Consider the following 13416-nt stretch of genomic DNA (forward strand, 5'->3'; position numbering starts at 1 on the left):
CCTGAGCTAAAGCCGATTTAAGCCGACGTCTACTATGATTGAACGTTTTCATTTTTCAGCATGCACACCTGCTCAGAGGTTCAGCATCAGTTGATCTACGGCTGCCCTGAGGGTTCACTGCTGCCACCACGTATAAAGCTTTGACTTCTGTTGCAGAGAAGCTAAGTAATTTTATAGAAAAAAGCGATAACACTCCTCAGATCTGCCGGATTTAATACTTGCTTGATGATTCATGAACCCCACTAACAATGTCAAACAAGCTACAGGAGATGGTTTAAGTGTCAAGTCAGCCACATTTCCTCCTGAGGGTAAATGCCTTCAAGTGGTTTAGCTAAATCCTTTTCCGCATCTATTTTGACATATTTACACTTGTGTTCTACATGTCAAGGAGAATTTAGAGGTAGAGAGTCCTGCTGTGCGTTTGTGTCAGATGTCTTGATATTCTCAGTCATCAGAGCGGCTGTACTGTAGCTGCTCTTCATGGTTCAGAGCTGTGATTCCTTCTTCCGTCTTTCTCGTCCTCAAGAAGTACAATCTAGTTTCAACATGACGTAAAAATATTTCCTCAACCCAAATTGTGAACTTCTTGTCTACAAAAGCAAGCGAGCAAATACCTGCAGTAGTTCATCGGAAGTCAACCCTGTTGTGTAGAGATGCGTGAGAGGACTGCTGCTAATACTGTAAACAAGCAATTTTCACAATCCATGTTTACTTCTAAACCACCAGGTAAAACAGAACATAACACCGCAAAGTCTACCTAACATGCTGAAGCAAGCCTTTTGTTTTTACTCTGAATTCCTGCACAGACTTAATAGTTATAGTCAACATGTAATAACTAAAGTAGATGTGTGTATTCTCTTTTCCTTTTACTGTGTATGAAAGGGAACTCAGAACTTGTTATTCTTGTTTAGATATATTGTTTTTTAAGATACAGGCATATATTAGAGATGGGGATTCATAGCAAATGTTCACAATTATGCGTAAATATTGCAAAACCAGTGCAATAGCACACAAAATAATGAGCTTGGACACAGCTCCATTATCATGTCCTTAAAAACTCATGTTGTGAAAGCAAGTCAAGCTCCCGCACAACAACCCTGCTGCCGGCTATCTGCTTCCATCTGCCCCCCCCCCCTTCAACTAAAACTACTGGGATGTACTGTGGGGATTTTCTAATTTCATGCTCCTGTTCCCATTTTAGGGAATTAAATTAAAACATCTCAAGGCAGCAAACAACTCAACACAACCGACTTAACATTAATTCAACCTCGATCACACAGTGAATAAAACCGAGCCTAAACCCAAAGTCATAGATGGCGCAAGAATCACACTAGACCGAGAAAAGCAACTAGTGTGTAAAATAAGTACTAAAACTAAACTTTCCCCCAATCCCCGAGAGTAAATCAAAAAAGCATAGCGGATTAGTACACTGTTGCAAAGCTCCTATTGACCTAGAAGTGTGTTCATCACAACTAAATTAGGAGGCATGTGTGTGTGTATGTGTGTTTTTTTTAAGTGTGTGTGTGTGCGTAAAAGCGATTAAGCTCCAATCATATCGGTGCACCTAATCCCTTTACATGGGCCTTCATATTTGAAACTGAAAGCTCACATCTGTCTCAGTGAAAGATCCTCCTAGTGAAATCTATGCATCCTGGCTGTAATCTTATGCACAGCACATACATTACGGATGAAATTAGAGCTTCTTGCGCTGACGGGCAGGTAGGATGCATCGGAGTAGGATTGGGACTGAATGAAAGAAAGAGTGGGAAATAGACAGATAAGGTGTAAGGGGCAGGTGTGTGAGGAATGTTTAGCCAGGAAGGAAGGAAAAGAAGGGAGAAATTGAGGATGGAGGCCTTCAAGACTCAGAATTGGAGAAGAAAACTCGCTCATCTGAATCTCCTCAGCCACCACCCAACTTGAAACATTAAGCCCTGATCATCTGGTGACACATACACAGGTTGTGCTTTCAAATCAGGACTTGCCCTAAGCAAAAAATCTTTCTGGAAATGGTTTTGCCAGGTACAGAGAGTTGGCAGAAGTTAGTTTTCTCACAAAGAAACACACATACACACACACACAGCTCATCTTATCTCCCATAAGCAGCTGTGTATGTTCCACATTTCTTCATGTCAATCTCATGCATCCTGGCAATGTGGCATGTTGTGTGTGTGTGTGTGTGTGTGTGTGTGTGACAGAGAGAGACAACGAGAGCTGTATGACTTTGCATGAATCAGCTCTCGTTTCACAACCCAGCATTCACCAAAGCCTCTTACACGGTACACGACACTTTACAGAAATCCCTTCATACACCACACACACACACACACACACACACACACACACACACACACACACATCTGATTTTGTATTTCCCCATCTCCAATTCCTTTCACATCTTGATTGTACCTTGATGGTTTGGAAGGTCACACACACACACACACACACACACACACACACACACACACATATGCTCTCTCTCTCTCTCTCTCTCTCACACACACACACACACACACACACACACACACACACACACACACAGACTGAATGGAGCAGGCCTACAATCGGGAACAAATTTCCATATCACTCTTTCATTCTGTCCCTGCACTTGGCGTCTCATTATCTTTCTCTCTATTCATCTAAAAAATGAGGCACAGAGAGAACACATGGAAGGAGGGCAGTACAAGATGCATAAGTTTTGAACTAAACTTCACGCTTCTAACAAGTTGGCAGCAAAATGTGTGGATTTGTTTCCTTCTAATTTAAGAGAAAACCAGCAGCTTACTTTGAGTCGTGCTGTTTCTTTTTCTGTGCTTGTTTGTCTCTTTGCAGATACAGATGTTCCAGACTTCTTTGACTGTACTGCTGAATTTAAAAAAACAAAACAAAAAAAACAAACAGTTTTCTTCAAACATGAACATTAATCTAGTAGAGTGACTTTCCATTTCAGTCCAAATTGTTTCAAGAAGCTGTGGGTTGGCCTTATCTGCCTGCTTATAAGACAAATCCTTAAACAACTGAAACACAGAATAACATCACATGGAAGTATGATTTTAGGGACATTTTAAATGTGTATAAAAATACATAACATGAGAAATTACCTTCAGGTCAGTCAGACATAAGGAGAGTTCAGACATCTCGCTCGACCTACGCTGTAAAATTCACCACAACATACAAGTTTGTTTTTGTTAAGGAGTATCAAATGATTTGAGAGCATTAACTTAAAATGTCGACATGGTCAGTGCCTTCGGGTGTTGAGTGATGCATCTTACTGATAGACAATCTTCGCTTCCACATAGGTGTCGTGGTCCTGAGCTGACAGAGAGGAGTCAAAAGACAGAAGCTGCTCTTGACTTTATTTACAGGTTTGTTTGCGTCAGCCTGCTAGCTAGGTAATGTTAGCTTAACTGTCGGGTTAAAGTTACAGTACGTAACGGTAAATAGTTAACAGCTAATATTTGTCAAATTTCTCAAATCTTTAGAGGAAACGTTTAAGAATATTCGGTATTAACTGCATTTATAATTCATAGCTATCCCAGCAGAAGCCAACTGAGGAGAGGGAAACTAGCTAAGGTAACTTAACACTTAGCTAAAGTTAGCATAACGTAACTAGCAAAACTCAAGTCAAGAAAAGCCTAAAAATACGTTTATATGTCAAATGTTTATAATAATTTAGCAGTTAAGCTAGCTGTCGAGGAATTCAATCGTAGTTATCACTCTACATTCTCCCCCCATTCATTTTAGACACACTTTCATTACACCTCCCAACTTCCTAAGAACTTATTTATTATGGTTAATGATATGTCCAGCATTGCTAACTCAATTTATTCACAATCAGTACCAGTCAAAAGTTTGGACACACAAAACTTTTGACTGGTACTGTACATAAACATGATTTGAGGAATTTGAGAAATATCATATAACGTTAGTTTACAATACTTTAGTAATATTGCGTACAAAGTCTGTTTATGCCAGGAAAGAGCTGAACAGACCCAAGGTGCATGTACCTGAAACCCTGTATTAGTTGAATACTGAGTCTTATTGCATTTATTTATGTTTACACAGAGAGTGGGAGTTCAAGTACAAGATCAAAGCTGTGAGGGTGAAAGATGTGTGATCTGGGTGGTGAGAAGGACAGATTTTGGCTTAGATGGGGAGAACTGAGTCAGAGACAGATGAGAGGGGCACAAGATCAAACAGGAAAACACACCCTCACACAATATGCCCTTTGCATTGGATCTAACCAGTATAAAATACACCTACTCTGTGAAGATCAAAACAGAACAGGGTTTCAGGACAGTGGATTTAAGAGCTCGGATGATAAAGAGTGCTTAGGGCGCAGCTTTCGATCGGAAGGGATTAGTTCTGTCGGTGGTTTATTTTCTGATAAGAGTGGTCCAGGCCTTCAGGTGCTTTCTGTGTGGCATGTTGTTATTTCTACCTCTATTTTGAGTTCAAAGCCAGTACGGTGCAGTCGGTGCCTTGGTCCTTGTTTTCATGTGGGCATCAGCAAACCAGTATGACTGTGTGTTTCTGCAGACAAATGATGTGAGGCAGGCCCCAGTGGCAGATTTATGGCAACATGATGACATAAAGCTGAAATATTCCATCCGCCTTTAAATTAATTCATCACTCAAACCCGAAAGGGAATTTGTAAACAGAACTTTCGTCTGTAAGTGCCTAGAAATACTGTACCTCAACCTGGGACACAAGCTGATTGAAGTGTTTTGCTACAAGCTGTACTGATGTGTGTGTGTGTGTGTGTGTGTGTGTGTGTGTGTGTGCAGCCTGGTTCCAGCAGTGAAGTTTCCAAAAATTAATATACACGAATAATCAGGCAGCATTGTTATGAGAGATGGTTAAGTTAGGTCTAGGGCTGCAAGTAATGATTATGTCTCATTAGTGAATGATCTGTCATTTTTCTATCATTTATAGTCTAAAAACTGTCAAAAATGATTGAAAAAGGCCCATCGCAGTTTCCCAGAGCCCAATGTGACATCTTTAAAGTGCTTGCTTTTGTCCAATCAACAGCCCAAAACCCATTGATAATTAATTTACAATGATATAAAAGTGAGTAAACCAGCAAATCTTCACATTCAAGGAGCAACAATCAGTGCATTTTTTGCAAATTATTCAGTTTCTCACCTTCGATTAAGTGACTCATCGAAACATGCATCGTGGTCATGTGGAAACTAATCTGTTGCCTTGTTTCCTATTTCAACGCTTCCCTCCCTCTCTGTGGTCCTGTCTGTTCTTGCTCATTGAGGTGTGGAAATGAAATGCCTAATTGTACTGATGTGTGTCAAAATATGGGGTCACTGATGTTGCCAAATAACGGGGTTTCCCTTCAAGTAATGATGATGCTAGTGACCAGACATAAAAGACTGATTCACACAGACATGCATTCCATAATGACAGGGTTTTAGATGGTATGATTAACTCTGTGAAGCGTTGGAGGGGGGGTGGTCCCTCTGGCCACATCCTCTGTATTGCATGACTGGTAATTGCCTTTTGACACACAGCTGGGGCTTTTTCCATCTGTTGAGACAGTAAAAAGGAGAAAATAGATGTTTTCTTCTCATACACATGGATTAGGTAAAAACTCGATCAAAGACACATGTATCATCTATAAAAAGCTCTGCAGTCCAGATTTCCTTCCCTTCTCTAACATGTGGCCAAGGACTAAATTTAGATTTATTTGGAATTATACTCATTCTCTTAGACACAGCTACAAAATATTACCAAATTTGCTGTTATCAGCTTTTCGGTTGTGAGGATTGAGAATTTTTACTGTTCTGTTTTATATTTAATCACATGTGAAGTACATTATCTTTGGCTTTTGGACTGTTGGCCACCGTGTGCTCTGGGAAAATGTAACGGACATTTTTCACTATTTGAAAAACTAAACAATTAATCAGTTATTCAAAAACATAATAGACACATTAATTGATAATGAAAATAATTATTAGTTGTTACCATAGAATTAACATTGGTATTTTCTACTATTAACTCCAGTGCTCTATATTGTACCACTTTAACCATTTTGTTTTACTCTCTGCTGTTGCAATGATCCATTTGCCCACAGGAATCAATCAACTTTTTAGTTAGTCTAAAGCTTGTATCATATAATTACAAGGCTGCATATTCTGTTTTAATGGGCTTTTGACAACTACTGACAGTGTTCTGTTCATCATGTAGCTGCAATGCCCTCACTAGGTCAGACTGCTGTAAATCATGAAGAACAAATTAAAAATCTTAATTACTTCACCACAAAGTGTTGGCCATCTGTGCATAGATAACTCATAACTCTTAAATATTTGCACCCCGGGATGACAAAATACATTGTCCTCTTTACACTATTATGGCACAGTTCCAGTAGACCTTTCTGGTTTCCAAATGGTTTCTCAAAGTCTTACTTTCAACAATGAAATACCCTTCCTTTAAGTCGTTATTGTACAAAACCTACTTTTAGTGGTAACTTGGTAGCGATCCTCTTCAGAAGTCAGGCAAGGAGTTGAAACTGGAGTGAAAACTGAATGATTTATAACCTAGATTCTGTTGTGACTTACATAATTTTCTGTGTTTTCTGATTTATTCATGTTCTATTTACAATAGTGCTTACTGCTGATAATTATGAGTACAGTGAGTTGGACTTTTTTGTAATTACTGCTTTCCCTCCTCATGGCCTTGTATATTTGTTAGATGTATTGTAAACATTTTTTTTCTGCTTGCTTACTTAGGTTTTAAATATTTGCACAAGGCTTTAGGGGTACATTTTTACATAACATAACATCTAGAAGGTACCGGTGAATACAGAATACATTTTGCGTGGCATCCTTGGGGGGAAATCTTGCCATACATGTTTTCATTATACCTTTTTCCATTTTCTTAGCCATTGAGCATCAAGATATTCTGTGTTTCTTGTTTTCAGATTTCCATGGACAACAGGAAGAAGCCAGCAGGTTCCTCCAACTCTGGGAGCTTGGTTTACTGGTCCCTCCCTTTTCTGCGGCAACCAGCCAGGGTCCTGATCGTGGAGGCACTGCCACCCTGGTGGTCTGACACTTGTACGGTGTTCTGTGATGCCCTGGACAACTTCCTTTCCCTGGCCTGTAGTCTGGATGGACCCTGTAGGATACCGCTCCTCAGCTTGTACGCCATCAGCAGGCAGCAGGAATGTCTACTGCCATTTGTGGTAAGATAGATGAAGGTGAAGTCTTGAATGAAAAACAGTTCTCTCTCCTGTTGCATTTTCTTTTTTTCACAATTTACAAAACAAAAACACATACATGAGATATAAATCAAAAATACAACGAATAGATATAAAGTGCTGTGTGAATAAAGTGCAGAGAGTTCATTGACTATTCAGGTCAGTCTGGATGATTAGTTGGAACATTTGTCTTTGTTTGGAAGGCATCTTTTTTCCAGCAGACCATCCATGACAGAGTTATAGTTTGAATTAAATACAAGTCCAAGGCCTTTGCTGTATAGACCAGACCTCCTGAGCTCTGTAACAGTCCATCAAGAAGTGTTGCTGTGACTCATCATCAGTACAATAAATCATGGGACATTCTTTTGTTGTTATATAACAACTCCACGAAACAACATCTCTAACAGGATGTCTGTTAACAGAAATAAACAACCAAACATCTCTAATGCTCTCTCTGCTCTCTATTACATGTTCCTGTTCCTTCCTCAACCTTCTTTCCTTTGTTGCTTTCTGTCACACACATTATCTCTCACTTTTATCCCTTTTTTCCTCTTACCCCCTTTCTATTTTTAGCAGGTTCGTGGCAACTTGGCCAGGCTACGTTCCTGTGTCGAGGAGCTGAGGTCTATTCCAGGTGAAGGCTGCATCAGGGGGTCAGCCAGGGGAGGGGAGCTGCTGCGACAGGCAGTGCTGGACAGTCTGCAGCAGTTTAAACAGTACATCAGACATACCAGCACTGGCAACCAGGCAAGCAACAACACATCTGTGGAGGTGAGCATACACAGACCTTGTTTAAGTACAACCAGCTCAGCAAAAACAACAACTTGTTTTTACAATCAGAAGGCATATGTGGCAGCAGAGGTTTCTAGTTAGACTGAGTTTTACAGTCCAATTTTGCTAGTGCTTTGAGTAGTGACTCCACTCATGCGACAGCTTGCAGCAGATGTGTACAAAAAAACACACAATAACAGAAAGGCAGACTGAATGCATACAGATTGACTTTTACAGAGGCATGCAGCTCAGGTTGATTTTAATATGTGTGAATGTGTTACTTCAGTAATTGGCTGGTAATATATTTGGTAAAAATTAGTGTTTCTGAAAGCGGTTGAATTCCTTTTGAATACATTACAAGAGCAAATGCTGGTTAACTCTCTCAAATCAAGCTCTCTTGATTCAATGTCACAAAGCTTCACCTTTTTATATGAAGTACCACTTCATTCTCAGTGTAGAGTTTGTAGCAAGATGTCATAAGAGATGGAGATGCTGGGGATTGAACCCAGGACCTCATACATGCAAAGCATGCGCTCTACCACTGAGCTACATCCCCACTTGTCTGATTCCCTTGCAAAGACCACTTAGGCCCTGTTTACACCTGGTATTAACATCCGTCTCAAGTGGACAGCTCTAAGTACATCTGTTCACACCTGGCATTAACATGTGTCTCCACATGCATCTTGAGTGACCACTTGTGATCGGATCTCACAGATCACCCGAGACGAATGTTAATGCCAGGTGTAAACAGGGCCTCTATGTCTTGGACAAAAACTGACACCGCGTCCACACTTTCATCGTGAAAATTATTTCAGGTCAATTTTATAATGATCTCTGTACACACCTGAAATGACTAAACAATAGGAAATGGATGAATCTCTTCTTCTGCAGTCAGTTGTGGTCAACAAACAATAAAACTGCACATCACAGCCAACATCTGGTAAGGAGTGAGACAGATACAGCCCAGTTAATCCTCTGCGTATTAAACCTTCAGTCTGTCCCTTCTCGTCCTGGTCTCTGATGACCTGAACTGTGTTTCAGTTAAGCCGAAATCACAATTTAAATGTTCTGTATGAGTGATCGCAGAGAAGGTTAGAGGCTTTTTTTTATATACTTTACTAACACCACCACCACCATGTGTCAGCTGGCCTAAATCTTAGTTTTCCCCATCCTCACTAAAATGCAAATGTATCAACTGTAGACTGCATTCAGTATCCAGATGTAAATGCCTCCAGCTTAGGTCAAAAATGGAGAAGCCACCAAATTTAGCCAGTTTAGAGAGTATGTAGACTTCAGTAATTGAAGAATCCTTCACAGTGGATGAATATGTTCAATTGCTATATTACCTTATGCCACAGGAGGTGGAGAAACCAGGACCTTGGCACTCTACCACTGAGCTACATCCCCTCATAGTCTGCATTGGAAGACAACATCCATCCACACAATTCTTTCAGTTTTTGGTTTTTTTTTGTAAAGGTTTTTGCTCACACTGAAGCATGCTAAAAGCATTTTTGATTGATCCATTGTAGAAAGCTCAATTTTCAAGTGTGAAAGGACCAAAACGGAGAAAAGAAAATGGGACTTCAAAGTCAGTGTACTTTGTTTTGTGACACATGATTACATTGAAGTAGTGTTTTCAGGATTATCAGTATCATCCAACCTCTGAAACTAAGATGTGGAGATGCTGGGGATTGAACCCAGGACCTCATACATGCGAAGCATGCGCTCTACCACTGAGCTACATCCCCTCTTATTTATGAGTTACAGACACATATCAAGTTTCAGGATTAAGAAAACAATGCCTGAATTTGTAATTAGATACGGCTGAACCACTTTGTTAGTTTAACACATCTTTATCGAATTTTCCACCAAATATTTGGCTGTTCTCTTCACATCCATTATGAAGGAGCATCTCTTCAGCTGTAGTCTAGCTCAGACTGAATAGACTCCCTTTGATATTCAAGCTTTGTACTTCATGCTAATGTAGGGAAGAGGCTCCACTTATACCTGTTAAATGAGCTCTCTTCAGGCCCAATTCACTGTATTTAGCAGTGGCAAAAACATATTGAATTAGGAATCTGATTTGCATTTTTAAAAGCTTAAAAGAATCTCAGTCCGTTTTAGTGGCGGAGAACTCTTCACATCGTATATCAGACAGTTCACTTAGAACCAGCTCATGTACATTTCAAATGCAGGAAATGGGCTTTATTCATCTGCTGCTGAGCATCAGAGCCGCAGTAGTTTTCAGGGCCTTCCTGCTAGAATATCCAATCAGCTATCGCTTTTAAGTCACAGATGCACTGAGTGTACAAAATATTTAAACCGCTTTCCTTTTTTGAAATAGTTTCCAGGCAAATCCTGGTGTAATTTGTTTCCACTAGCTAATGTGCCTCGCCACATTATGGTCATACAGTAGTAGGTGGAATTGTTGACATCAATAAAAGATCATAGCTATCACTCGGATGCAGCACATTTAATCAAACTATTAATTCCTATTTATGTAGTGTAATTCAAAGCCAGCTTTAGGCTAATGTTCTTCTCAAGACACCAGAATATGGCAGTTTAGGGGAATGGGTATATTAGCCGACATTACTGAAAGCATGTCATTTGTTTAAATTTAAATGTTTGACAGATGGGGAGCCAACTGAGAAATAAGCCAGTCACTGCCCTTCTTGTTAAATTTGAACAACATGTCCTCTGGATACAAGGCTGTGGGTTGTTGACGTAGATTTCTCAAATCCAGCCAGCTTTATTAGGAAGCTCTGGACAGATGATTACACTAAGACCCACTGTTTCCGACAGCAGCAGATATGAATAGCACTATTAGGGGACAGAGAGACACTAAGCAGAGACGTGACCCTGGTAGTGTGTGTCTGAGTGAGTGTGTGTGTGTGTGTGTGTGTGTGTGTGTGTGTGTGTGTGTAGCCTCACTTATACAATACACATTTTCATCATATGGATGTGTCTAACATTCATGTGTGTGTGTGTGTGTCAGGCTTGAGCAGCAGATTCCACTTTTGGCCAAACAGCAGGAAGCAGAGAGCACTAATAATCCCATCATAATCATCATTTACTGTTCCTGTTAATATGATTCAGTAGGGTGCTCAACATCAGCCTAACATGACTTTATCCCTTTTCCTGTCATTATGCATGTAAATGCTAGAGAAAACTAATTTAAGCTTTTCCATTATCTGATATATCAGGCACTTTTTGTTAAGTTGTTGTCTTCTGCAGCACAAAACTGCACAAACTTTCATTATCATAAAGTTAATGGATTGGTAAAAAAACATTTTTACCAATCATTTTTACAGCGCATCACTAGCAATCGTGTTTATTCCTGATTTCATGACATGAGATAGTGGTAGTTTATGAGTAAGAGAAAACACTACAATATAGATTATATAGCAGGAAGTCAGCTGAAGTTGTGTTTTTCTCACAAAATCACAGTTTCATAATAGAGTATAACATACGCTATGATACTTTTCTGTCAGGGTGGGAGTTTCCTTCACTGGAACTGGAACAACATCGCATCTGATATCATGCTTTTAATTTAGTAACTGTAATCTACCAGATGTCATGTCCTTAAAGTACAACAGAAACATGAGAGTCAGACTCAAAGAATCCTTTGTTGTAGTGATGTTCGTGTGGCCTGTTTTTTCTGAAGAAGTGACAGCTTAAAACACAAATATGATCTTTCACAACGCCAGCTGTAATAATCCAGAAGGGAGCTTTTGGGAAAAAAGTTATGGGGAGGAAGAAGTATGTGTCTCAATAACAGTAAAATTGAAACTGATTGAGGTTTCCAGTGCAGTGAGGGAAAAGCAAGAATGTTGACTGAGTTCAACGGAAGACTTTTTGGATGGGAAACAAGTCAGCTACTGTAGATTGAGTAGTGGATCGGCTTGTGAAACACTAAGCTGTGTTATAAAAGATGCTGTTTTGCCCCAGTATTGGTAGTGCCCAAAGATGCAATTGTGAGTAGGTTGATTAGTCAGTCAGTCTGTACAACACTTTGATCCAGAGGAAGCCAGCTTAACAACTACTGGTCAGCTTGAAATGAAATTTGACTTCCAGAAGATGTTTCTTAGTAATTCTATTGACCACTTACTTTTTGTTTAGGGCCACAGTGAGGTCAAAATTCCCCTTTTACCAAGAGTACTTAAATAATCTTAAATAATGGGTGAGTACTGTGCATTTTTGTGCTCCACAGAGGATGACTTAATCACTGTGACCTCAGTGTCCTCCACAGTTATGTTCCAGGGAACAGTAAAAACTGTTACGTAGCTTTCTGTAACCAAATTTGGCCCACTCAAAGGTTGGAAGTGTTCCGGATGCTTCCTGTGTGCCTGTTGGCCTAAACAAACAAACAGTGATACTCAGTGATTGTTGTGGGAGCCCCAGTTTCTTTTGATTCTTTTTGTGTCTTTACTTTTTCTTTGTCTATTTACATCTGATCCTGCACTCCTCTAACTATGTTAATTAATAAAATGTTGGTTTACAGTAAGATGTTTCTACTTTGGGTTGATTTCTTTTGGGACATTTTTGTCCCATGTTTGAAGGGGAATTTTTTCCATTTCCTTTTTCGCTATATTCCCAGGTTACCGTGGTGACCAGTCAGCCAGGGCGGGGTATTGTCCGCCAGTTGGAAGTGGGGCTCAAAGATGTTGATCTGGTGTCACTGAAGCGGCTCCTGGTGGTCCAGATCCATAGTTTGGCAGACTGTAGCCAAGACACTCCCTCACCTGAGGCCGCACACACTGAAGGTAGGAGACACAAATACAATACATGCACACGCAAAGATACACACAAGATTAGAACATATACAGACACACACACACTCATAACGTTGGGTTTGGTCATCCCGACATAAACATATCTGCCATCTATTTCCTGAACAGACTTTACTCCCCTTCACTTTCATACATCCCCCGTGCTTCCTTAATCATCTTCAGTGTTCAGAGTTATGTGGTGTTGACCCGTTTTTCTGTTTGTCACATGTCTGCATTCAACACTCGAGACACATGTCACAATTTATGGAACTGGGCTACCATCCAAACAGTTGCCAATCCTCTCAGAGAGCCTAATTTCATAAGGATACGTTGTTCTTTGTAATTACATGAAAGATCAAGTACTGTGGTGTGAATAAGTAGAGAGTGCAATGAGGATAGGGTAGAAATGAATGAGAGGAAAGAAGACGCTGAGAGAAATAGAAAGTGAATGAGAACATACAGGGAGGAGAACAAAATGAGATCACATGTGAGAGAGAGGGATGTGGTAAACACAACCATAGTGATAAATAGTTACCAGTATCAGTGGAGAAAATGACTGAACTGAGTGTTTGAGATGTTAGAAACATGATACTAATGTTGTTGTGAGTTTTAACTCAACTGACACAATCATGTCAGTTATATAATCCCTTCTGCAGCCTCGTTTGT

General features: G+C 40.0%; 2 protein-coding genes and 2 non-coding genes across 11 annotated transcripts in view; 1 reads left to right on the plus strand and 3 right to left on the minus strand.

Moving 5' to 3' along the window:
* sema4f (sema domain, immunoglobulin domain (Ig), transmembrane domain (TM) and short cytoplasmic domain, (semaphorin) 4F) overlaps window positions 1-3194 on the minus strand; it is a 105427-nt gene extending 102233 nt beyond the window's left edge. Inside the window, exons 1-2 of one of the 2 annotated variants that reach the window (XM_067580456.1) lie at window positions 3102-3194; window positions 2786-2865 (exon numbers count right to left, since the gene is read on the minus strand). The gene's annotated coding sequence lies outside the window, so the exon portion shown is untranslated. The remainder of the gene's footprint in view (window positions 1-2785; window positions 2866-3101) is intronic. The other variant, XM_067580457.1, reaches the window with a different exon arrangement.
* Window positions 2964-13416, plus strand: part of m1ap (meiosis 1 associated protein) — a 44726-nt gene continuing 34273 nt past the window's right edge. For 2 of the 7 annotated variants that reach the window (XM_067580459.1, XM_067580460.1), the window contains exons 1-5: window positions 3178-3365; window positions 3531-3573; window positions 6932-7195; window positions 7784-7981; window positions 12579-12744. In XM_067580459.1, coding sequence (XP_067436560.1) covers window positions 3262-3365; window positions 3531-3573; window positions 6932-7195; window positions 7784-7981; window positions 12579-12744 — 775 coding nt within the window. In that variant the 5' untranslated portion in view covers window positions 3178-3261. Of the gene's footprint in view, window positions 3108-3177; window positions 3437-3530; window positions 3574-6931; window positions 7196-7783; window positions 7982-12578; window positions 12745-13416 lie in introns of those variants that run through there. The other 5 variants (XM_067580464.1, XM_067580463.1, XM_067580465.1 and 2 more) reach the window with 5 other exon arrangements.
* Window positions 8466-8537, minus strand: trnaa-ugc (transfer RNA alanine (anticodon UGC)). Its single transcript has one exon. It is a non-coding gene; the product is annotated as a tRNA-Ala (tRNA).
* On the minus strand, window positions 9658-9729 carry trnaa-cgc (transfer RNA alanine (anticodon CGC)). The gene has a single exon. It is a non-coding gene; the product is annotated as a tRNA-Ala (tRNA).

Source organism: Thunnus thynnus, chromosome 22 (assembly GCF_963924715.1).
Source record: "Thunnus thynnus chromosome 22, fThuThy2.1, whole genome shotgun sequence".
Taxonomy (NCBI): Eukaryota; Metazoa; Chordata; class Actinopteri; order Scombriformes; family Scombridae; genus Thunnus; species Thunnus thynnus.